General features: G+C 61.4%; 3 protein-coding genes across 3 annotated transcripts in view; 1 reads left to right on the top strand and 2 right to left on the bottom strand.

The window, feature by feature from the left end:
• The first annotated feature begins 30 nt into the window (after window positions 1-30).
• Window positions 31-2,556, top strand: STK16 (serine/threonine kinase 16). The gene is made up of 7 exons (XM_057367593.1): window positions 31-152; window positions 854-1,073; window positions 1,146-1,279; window positions 1,353-1,473; window positions 1,548-1,643; window positions 1,712-1,833; window positions 1,923-2,556. Exons 1-7 carry the CDS (start codon window positions 67-69, stop codon window positions 2,059-2,061), a joined length of 918 nt encoding a protein of 305 aa, XP_057223576.1. The 5' UTR covers window positions 31-66; the 3' UTR covers window positions 2,062-2,556.
• A 481-nt stretch (window positions 2,557-3,037) lies between these two features.
• On the bottom strand, window positions 3,038-7,563 carry TUBA4A (tubulin alpha 4a). The gene is made up of 4 exons (XM_057367594.1): window positions 7,481-7,563; window positions 5,597-5,819; window positions 4,812-4,960; window positions 3,038-4,609 (listed from the first exon to the last, which is right to left on the bottom strand). Exons 1-4 carry the CDS (start codon window positions 7,481-7,483, stop codon window positions 3,638-3,640), a joined length of 1,347 nt encoding a protein of 448 aa, XP_057223577.1. The 5' UTR covers window positions 7,484-7,563; the 3' UTR covers window positions 3,038-3,637.
• Window positions 7,564-7,834: 271 nt separating this feature from the next.
• LOC130574362 (tubulin alpha-5 chain-like) overlaps window positions 7,835-9,363 on the bottom strand; it is a 5,345-nt gene continuing 3,816 nt past the window's right edge. The window contains exon 3 of the mRNA XM_057367548.1: window positions 7,835-7,884. Within this exon, the coding sequence (XP_057223531.1) occupies window positions 7,835-7,884 (50 nt within the window). The remainder of the gene's footprint in view (window positions 7,885-9,363) is intronic.

The following is a 9,363-nucleotide window of genomic DNA, read 5'->3' on the forward strand; positions in this document are numbered from 1 at the left end:
CCGCTCGGTGACGCGGCGGGTGACGCGGCCGTGACGCGCGGCGGCGGGCGATGACGCGGGCGGGCGATGGGGCAGACGCTGTGCGTCTGTTCCCGGGGCACCGTCAGCCTGGGGGGAGCGCGCTACCTCCTGCTCCACCGCCTGGCAGAGGGGTGCGCGGGGGGCTGGGCCGGGGGGGGCTCGGCCGGGGTTGCTCGGGCAAGGGGGGTCCTCGGGCCGAGGGAGCGCTCGGGTATGGGGGGGATGCTCGGGCATGGGAGGCACCCGGGCCTGGGGATGCTTGTGCAGGGGGAGTGCTTGGGTGGGGGGCGTGCTTAGGCACGGGGGTGCTTGTGCTTGGGAGATGATTTGGCTTTGGAGGGATGCTCAGGCATGGGTAGATGCTTAGGAATGGGGGGTGATTGTGCATGATGGGCATGGGGGGGATGCTCAGGCACAGGGAATGCTTGGGCAGGGTGGGGAGATGCTTGAGGCTCAGGTTATGTTGGGRCCTGGGGAAGTACTTGGGCTTGGTGAGTTATGATGCTTCAGCAAAGTGGGTGCTTGTGTGTGGCAGATGATTCTCGTGCTGAGTGACAGGGAGGGGTTGGTCATTCCCAGAATTGGAATAGCAGTAGAAGTGGGTGCATGGAGCTGTGGGTGTGGGGGTGATTGGGCCACTGGGGTTTTTCATGCAGAGAGGAGATGCTTTGAGTTCCTGGCGGGTGCCTGCAAGGTGGGGAGAGTGTGCATACCTGGGGGATTTGTGCTGCCCTCTGTCCCTCTCCCCTGGGTGCTCGTAGATGAGACTGGGCACAAGGCCCCAACACAGATGTCACAGCCCCCAGGCCATGCCATTCTGTACTCCTTGCAGGGGCTTCAGCTACGTGGACCTGGTGGAGGGGCTACGGGATGGGCGCTTCTACGCCCTGAAGCGCATCCTGTGCCACGACAAGGAAGACCGCCAGGCTGCCCTGCACGAGGTGGAGATGCACGGCCTCTTCGACCACCCCAACATCCTGCGCCTGGTGGCCCACTGCATGGTAGAGAAGGGYGCCAAGCACGAGGCCTGGCTTCTCCTGCCCTATGTGAAGGTGAGAGGGGCTTTCCTGGCTGCCCCACCATCTGAGAAGCAGCAGTGGTGACCAGCTGCTTGTGTTTGCCAGGGGGGAACCCTCTGGAGAGAGGTGGAAGCACTACGAGAGAAAGGGACCTTCATGCCAGAGCAGCGGATCCTCCTCATCCTCCATGGGATCTGCCGTGGGCTGCAGGCCATCCACAGCAAGGGCTATGCACACAGGTGAGGGCTGGCAGCGCTGGCTGGGGCGATTGGCAGGGCCCCAGTGGGCACTCGGTGATGTCCATCCCCGCAGGGACCTCAAGCCCACCAATGTGCTGCTGGATGAGGATGACCAGCCTGTGCTGATGGACCTGGGCTCCATGAACCGAGCTCGCATCGAAGTCAACAGCTCTCAGGAGGCCATGGCTGTGCAGGTGGGTGGCCTGGAACATCACCCCACAAGCCTTACCCCGTTCCAGTCCTTTCATCCCCATCCTCCTCTCTGCAGGACTGGGCTGCCCAGCGCTGCACCATCTCCTACCGTGCCCCTGAGCTCTTCACAGTGCCGAGCCAGTGCGTCATAGATGAGCGTACGGATATCTGGGTAAGGATCCAGCCCTCTGGCCCCCCATCCTACTGCTGCAGGGCTGCACTGACACCACCACGCTCCAGTCCCTAGGCTGTGTGCTGTACTGCATGATGTTTGGAGAAGGTCCCTACGATGCCATCTTCCAGAAGGGTGACAGTGTGGCTCTGGCCGTTCAGAACCCCCTCACGCTGCCCTCCACAACCAGGTGAGGGGCAGAGGGAGGGTGACCCYATTCCTGGGTGGCCCCCTGTCCTGTGCACCACATGGGTCCTCCCCTCGCTGTGTTTCTTCCAGGTACTCGGCTGCCTTGCAGCGCCTGCTCTTCTCCATGATGACAGTGAACCCCCAGGAGAGACCCAACATCAATGAAATCCTCCACCAGCTGGAGGGGCTGCAGCCAGCACCAGCAGGACAGGACACCACGCAGATCTGAGCCCACCCCATTCCAGTGGTGACTCATCCCAAGGCTGAGCCAGGGGAAAAGCAGCTGCCCTAATCCCTGCTGCCTTGCAGACCTGTTGCAGAGGAGATTGATGCCCTGGGGGAGAGCTGCTCTGTGCCAGAGGTGTGTTGGATTTGGAGTGTTCTGTGCCCTGGATGCTGCTGCCTGGGCCTTGGTCTGTGCCCCTGAGCTGTGGATATGTGATCTGCTGCTAAACATGGGTCCCTCACCAGCTGCTGCCTTCCCTGGGGGTGGCAGAAGAAGAGGATGTTGTGGGACCCCTCCTGGGGATGAGAGCCACTGTCCTGCAGCTCTGTGCCCCAGGAAGGTTGCTCCTGCCCGGGGCAGAGCTGCGGGCTGGATCCCGGTGCTGTGTTGGAGGGAGGTGGAGGCCCCAGTGCCCACTCTGCCATTGCTCTTGGCACCAATGTTGCCTTGTGTTTGAAGTAAAGTATGTTCTTGCGGAGGTGTGTTTGTGTCCCTGTCGGCAGGGAGGGRTCCTGTTGGGGCATGGGGAGAGCARGGCACGCTGTCTGGGTTAAGCAGCCAAGCATTGCTGGAGGGGAAGGGCAGCAGAGGCCAGCCAGGGCGGCACAGCCAGAGCATTAGCAGTAAGCAGGGAAAGTTAATCCCTGGCCCCAGCATGTTCCTGTTGGGAGCTAACACAACTCTGCAGCTGGAGTCAGACACTGCTGTTCAGAACCTGCGGAGCTGGGCACTGTGGGGCAGGGATCAACACAGGCAGGCAGATGACAGCAGGGGTACAGGCAGAACTTCTCTGCTGCCCATGAAGGGGGAGGTGATGGCCAGGCTGGGAAGCTGCCAGATCTTGGGAGGCAGCTGGGGTGGGTAAGCAGAGCATGGGGACAGCACCAGCCCAGCAGCCAAGGCTGGAAGGGCTCACTGGGACTCCAGCTGCTGGGCTACCCATGGAGAAGGGCTAAAAAACGAGATGCAGACAAGCAGTTTCACAGGGAGCGTTTCCCTCCTTTAATCCTCTCACCACACACAGCAGTACAGCAGCCGCRGGAGTTCGTGCCATGCTGGGTGCACCCACTGCACCAGAGAGCTGGGCATAGCCCTCGCCCTGCATCATGACCACAGGTGTCAGATTGCTCCCACTGCTTCAGCTACTATCCTTCCAGACAAGCCCACCTATCCTGGGCTGCACATGGGGAGAACACCCAGCAGCTGCCATTCTTTTCTTGCTCAGACTAAATCTGCTCTCCTGAGCTCCAGGATAGAACACAGGGCCATATATCACACAAGAAGCGGTACCCACTCCTGGCTGGAGCAACGAGGAGGGTAGGATGTGTGTCACGGGACCAGGGACTGGACCCCAGAGCTCTTACCTGCACAGGGGGCAAGCTGGAGCTGGAGCAGAGMATTGGGAGAAAGCATAGCAGCACCAGTAGCAGGGCTGAAGCACTCACCACACACCTGACCTGGCAAGAAACCCATACAGCTGGGGGGATATTGGGAGACACAGAGGCTCTGAAACGGTTTATTGCAAAGGGTTTGCAGGTAACACAGGGAAGGAGCATGGTCCTTTTTGGCTGAGGCTTCTCTACTCCTCACCCTCCTCTTCATCCTCATAGGAGTCCAGGCCCACTTCCTCGTAATCCTTCTCCAGAGCGGCCATGTCTTCCCGCGCCTCGGAGAACTCCCCTTCCTCCATGCCCTCGCCCACGTACCAGTGCACGAAGGCGCGCTTGGCGTACATCAGGTCAAACTTGTGGTCCAGGCGAGCCCAGGCCTCGGCGATGGCCGTGGTGTTGCTCAGCATGCAGACGGCGCGCTGCACCTTGGCCAGGTCTCCCCCTGGCACCACCGTGGGTGGCTGRTAGTTGATGCCCACCTTGAAGCCCGTGGGGCACCAGTCCACAAACTGGATGCTGCGCTTGGTCTTGATGGTGGCGATGGCGGCGTTGACATCCTTGGGCACCACGTCCCCACGGTACAGCAGGCAGCAGGCCATGTACTTGCCATGGCGAGGGTCACACTTCACCATCTGGTTGGCCGGCTCGAAGCAYGAGTTGGTGATTTCRGMTACYGACAGYTGCTCRTGRTAAGCYYTCTCWGCWGARAYKACGGGRGCGTAGGTGGCCAGGGGGAAGTGGATGCGGGGGTAGGGCACCAAGTTGGTCTGGAACTCAGTCAGGTCAACATTCAGAGCTCCATCAAACCTCAGTGATGCTGTAATGGATGARACAAYCTGRCTGATGAGTCTGTTCAAGTTGGTGTAGGTTGGGCGCTCGATGTCCAGGTTCCTGCGGCAGATGTCATAGATGGCCTCGTTGTCCACCATGAAAGCACAGTCTGAGTGCTCCAGCGTAGTGTGAGTGGTGAGGATGGAGTTGTAGGGCTCCACCACAGCGGTGGAGACTTGTGGTGCCGGGTAGATGGAGAACTCCAGCTTGGACTTCTTGCCGTAGTCAACTGAGAGTCGCTCCATCAACAGGGAGGTGAATCCAGAGCCAGTGCCGCCTCCAAAGCTGTGAAACACRAGGAATCCCTGGAGGCCTGTGCACTGGTCAGCCTGTGGAGAGAGATGAGGAGAGATTGCTCTGAGATTCAATTCTTTGTGGCGGTCTGACTGTCCCTTCAGGACCTGGTCTCCCCCTGACTTGGTCAGCAGAAGATCCCTCCCTGTGTACAGCAGGGTGTGCAGTGTGTTCTGAGTCCCAGCAGGATGCTGGACCCCAGACAGGAGAACACATCCCCTTCCTGCAGCCACTCACCAGCTTGCGGATCCTGTCCAGCACTTGATCAATGATCTCTTTGCCGATGGTGTAGTGCCCACGGGCGTAGTTGTTTGCAGCATCCTCTTTTCCAGTGATCATCTGTTCAGGGTGGAAGAGCTGGCGGTAGACTCCTCCCCGAACCTCATCTAGGAGAGAAGAGGGGCAGGTTGGGCCCGGTGGAGGCTGTTGGTTTGAGCCGGCCGCTGAGCAGACAAGTGGGCGCTAGCAGCCGTCCCTCACCTTGGCTCCGCCTGCCGGTGGCATGGCCAAGGACCCACACGTCAGCAAAGCCAACACCAGCATCAGGTTTCTCTGGCATCAGGAGGTGGCTGCCACCTCCCTGCGCAGCTCAGCTTCTCCCACCCATCGGGAGCTGCCTGCCCACAGTGCAGCAGGAGCTGCCGTGCCGGTTGGGCTGGTTTCTCTCTGTGCACATGTGTACAAGCACCGCTGACTCTAGGACACTCCAAGAACAAAAGCAGGTGCTCAGGTTTGTGGCTTCTCCTGGGGGAAAAAAGGGCCCTCAGGTCGAACCCAGTGCAGGATATTGTCAGCAGACCATGAGCACCAGCTGCCTGCTACCCACCCATGGGGTCACTCCAGGCTGTGTCAGCTCCAGGGAGTGTCCTGAAATGAGACTCCCAGAAATAGTGACCACTATCACTACCCAGCTAGGGTGCACTCACCGATCACGGTGGGCTCCAGGTCCACAAAGATGGCCCGTGGGACGTGCTTGCCAGCCCCNAGTGACCACTATCACTACCCAGCTAGGGTGCACTCACCGATCACGGTGGGCTCCAGGTCCACAAAGATGGCCCGTGGGACGTGCTTGCCAGCCCCMGTCTCACAGAAGAAGGTGGTGAAGGAGTCRTCCCCTCCGCCGATGGTTTTGTCGCTGGGCATCTGCCCGTCGGGCTGGATGCCATGCTCCAGGCAGTAGAGCTCCCAGCAGGTGTTGCCCATCTGGACGCCGGCCTGGCCGACGTGGACGGAGATGCACTCGCGCTGGGGAGGGGGAGGCAGGGTCAGATCCTGGCACGGCTCTGTCCTGCCTGCTCCCACCAGAGAGAACTCTGCCTGGGTGCCAGTGTCACATAGTCACCCACACAGTGCTCTGGTCAGTGACCCCACAGAGCACATTTTCCTCTGGGAGAACTGCACGACCCTGAGAGGTCCTCCCATGGCTGGCATTGCCCTTAGCCATGCACAGGCACCGTGCTGGATGAAGAGCCAGCTCTGGCATCTCTCTTGTCCCTGCCCTCACTGGGGGCTACCAGCACAATGGAGTCTGGCTGGGCTTGTCCTTCCCCTAGTATGGGCAGCAGAGCCTGGCCCAGCTACTCTTCCAGGATCCCTGGCAGCTCCAGCCCCTTCCCCATGTGACAGTAGTCCAATGAGGGACTGAGCTGACAGGGGCACACATTTAACCCATGAGGGGCAACCAGCATGGGGTAACCCTTCTGCCAGCTGCTCCAGAGCCAGATGAGCMCTCAGTATCCTAGGGTGAGTGGCCTTGGGGATGCAAGGGTGGTAGGTGACAGCCATGTGAGGGCTGGCAGTGAAGACCAGCAGTTTCTGAGGCAGCACAGACTCCCTGGGCTACCCAGCCCCAACCCTGTGCTGTAAATGTTAACAGAAGTGCTGAGGAGCAGGCTGTRAACTGGAGATGTGCCTCCTGCACTCCCATTCAGGAGGTGCAGGCCTGCTCTGCTGCTCCAGCATCCCTTCTCTGCTGCGCCCGGAACCTTGCCTCTGCTAGCCCTAGMATCCCTCTTTCACTACTCCCGGCATCCCGGTTTCCCCGAGTGGGACATCCCGACTGCCTAGGGGTCCTGGAGCAATTTGTTCCTTCATTCCCCGACGGCACATTCCCCTTGGCCGCGATGGGGCCCGAGCCCGGGTCCAGAGCCAGGGTAGGACAAGGACTCCTGCTTCCTGCGGGAGCGCCAAGGGCAGCCTCAGGGAGAGGAAGGGAGGACAACCGGGGGCAGAGTCCCCGGCAGAGCCCGGTCAGCGCTACGGCGGGCAGAGCGCTGCGCTGCGCCTTCTGGCACGGCCCCGGCCCACTCCTGAGCCGCTAAATATAGACAGCTCCGGCCCCGGGCGAGGGCAGCGGCGAYTGCCCGCTTCGGAGAGCGGCCCCGRCCCGCTCCGCCGCTGCCCGAMGCCCGCGGGAGGAGACTCAAGGGAYGGGACCYATACCCGTTCCCCGCCGCCAGCCCCGATGGAGAGCGCGCTACCGCGGGGGGACCCCCGCCGAACGCCCAGCTCCGGGCCCCGGTGTCCRGCTGGCGTCACCACCCCCGGCAGCTGTCCCCGTCCGTCCCCGGCCACCGCTCYCCACGGGAGAGGTCACCGCGCTCCATCCCCAGCGCCCCCCGCGCTGCGCCGGCGGGGGASACGGGGGGAGGCAGGCGGCCCAGCGCCGGTAGCGGCGGCGGGGGGCACCGGGCGGTGGGGGGCGGCTGTCCCCGGGCAGGGGCCGGTAGGGTTGCCCAAGGTCACGGCGGGGAAGGAGGGGGCGCATCACGACGGCTCCGCCGGACACGGTGCTGCGGGGGAACTGCCGGGGGACTGCCGGGGGACTGCCGGGGGCTGCCGGGGGACTGCCGGGGGCTGCCGGGCGCCCTCCCCGCCGCCGTGCCCGCCGCCCGGCCGGCACTCACCATGTTGCGGCGGGTGGTGCGGGCTGTCCCGGCGGCTCTGTGCAGCGGGGCTCGGCGCGGAGCTGCGGCTGCTGCAATCCCCGCCGCAGCGCTCTCTTATAGGTGGGAGGGGCTTGCTGCCGCCACRCCCCCTTATTTGGGTACACTTGCATGCGGGGAGGGAGTCCCCCCTTCGGGGGCCGCGGGAGCCTAGCRGGGTCCTCCCGGCTGCGGAGGAACGCCGAGGTGGGGGGCCCGAAGCTTCTCCCTCCCCCTCCTCTGCCAGGAAGGAAGCCAGCCAGGTGGTCTGGGRGCCAACCCTCAGGGGTGACCACCAGCCATCTGAGAAGGTACAACAGTCCTTAATCTGTTCTGCTACCGGCTCCCTCCAGGGATCTGGGGACACCCCGAGTCCACCTGGGCCTCTAGAACAGGAGAAAGGAGTAGAAACATGGCAGAGACATGTATCAGACTCGGGAGCCAAGTTTGCTCCCCAAACCTCCCTTCGCCATCGATGCTCTGGGAGGCTCCAGCCAAGGTTTGCCCTTCTCTCCCGGTGGGGACAGACAGGCAGTGCTGCACAACCCTGTGAGGCTGCAGATCTGCATGACAAATCTGGGCTGCCAAAAAAGGGTCATTGCAGCCTGCTTGCTGTTAATAACTTGTGACTACATTCAGAGCAGCAGCTCTGTTTGAGCCCTGGCCAGCACAGCCATCCCTGCCAAGGCCAGGGCTGATCCTGCTACCGAGGATGCCTGGACCATCAGCCTTGAACGCTGCCTGAGCAGGGAGAGGGTCTTTGCTGCCAGGGCTTTGCATCACACAGCTGCCGATGGTGCTGGATGGGCCTCTGCTGCTCAGCAACCTGCTGGGAGACACTACTGTGTCCCTTGTCCAGGACAGAGGTGCAGGATGACTTTCATAAAAAGCAATAGGACGCAATTCCAATTCCTACATCCTTCTGGTGGCAGAGTCAGGTCTTTGTGAAGACATAGGGAGATGTCAGCAATTGAATTATTCCTGAAGGAGCAGGTTCCTTCCTTTCCCCACAATCAGACAAGACRTAAGGAGTGGATCAGAGCAGCACCTGGTGTAAGGGGCAGTGACTCCTGCCCTGGCGTAGCAGCAGCAGGAACCACCTAGCCTGAGCCTGGCACTCCAGTCACAGCATGCAGAGCAGTGCCAGCAGCCCTGCGCAGTGGGATGAGTGCCTGGCCTCATTCCAGCAGCCAGGGCTGGCCCCCACTCTCCCCTCCAGCTGACGCGGGTGCATGTCGGGAGGAGGGCAGGGGAGGACAGCCCCCGTGGGTCAATATAGCTGGAGCATTAGCGGTAAGCAGGGAAAATTAATCTCTGGAACCAGCACACTGGATAATGGGTAACAGAAATCTCCAGTTTACAGCAGGAGCCAGGAGATGATGCTGGGACTACTTACCACCAGGCAGGGCACTGAGAGGACTCAGAATGGAGACAATTCAGAAGATGATCTGGGGCAGCTGGAGTGGGGCCACATGGCCCAGGGGGAAGGCAGAGTACTGGCAGAGCAGGGCAAGCGGAGGTCAGAGGTACTCCCAGACAGAGRACCCCATGCCTAAGGTTGGTATTTCCTTCACATCAGCAGCACTTCTSTGGATCCCTTTGCTGGACATGCTCCAGCACCTTCCCAGAGCCTGCCATGTGCATCCCTGGACATATCCCTCTGGTATGGGCCTCTTCCCTATGTGGGGACGTGGAGCTGGRARAAAGCATAGCAGCACCAGTAGCAGGGCTGAAGCACTCACCACACACCTGACCTGGCAAGAAACCCATACAGCTGGGGGGATATTGGGAGACACAGAGGCTCTGAAACGGTTTATTGCAAAGGGTTTGCAGGTAACACAGGGAAGGAGCATGGTCCTTTTTGG

Source organism: Malurus melanocephalus, unplaced genomic scaffold (genome assembly GCF_030028575.1).
Source record: "Malurus melanocephalus ecotype Western Australia unplaced genomic scaffold, MMel_1.1 scaffold_81, whole genome shotgun sequence".
Taxonomy (NCBI): Eukaryota; Metazoa; Chordata; class Aves; order Passeriformes; family Maluridae; genus Malurus; species Malurus melanocephalus.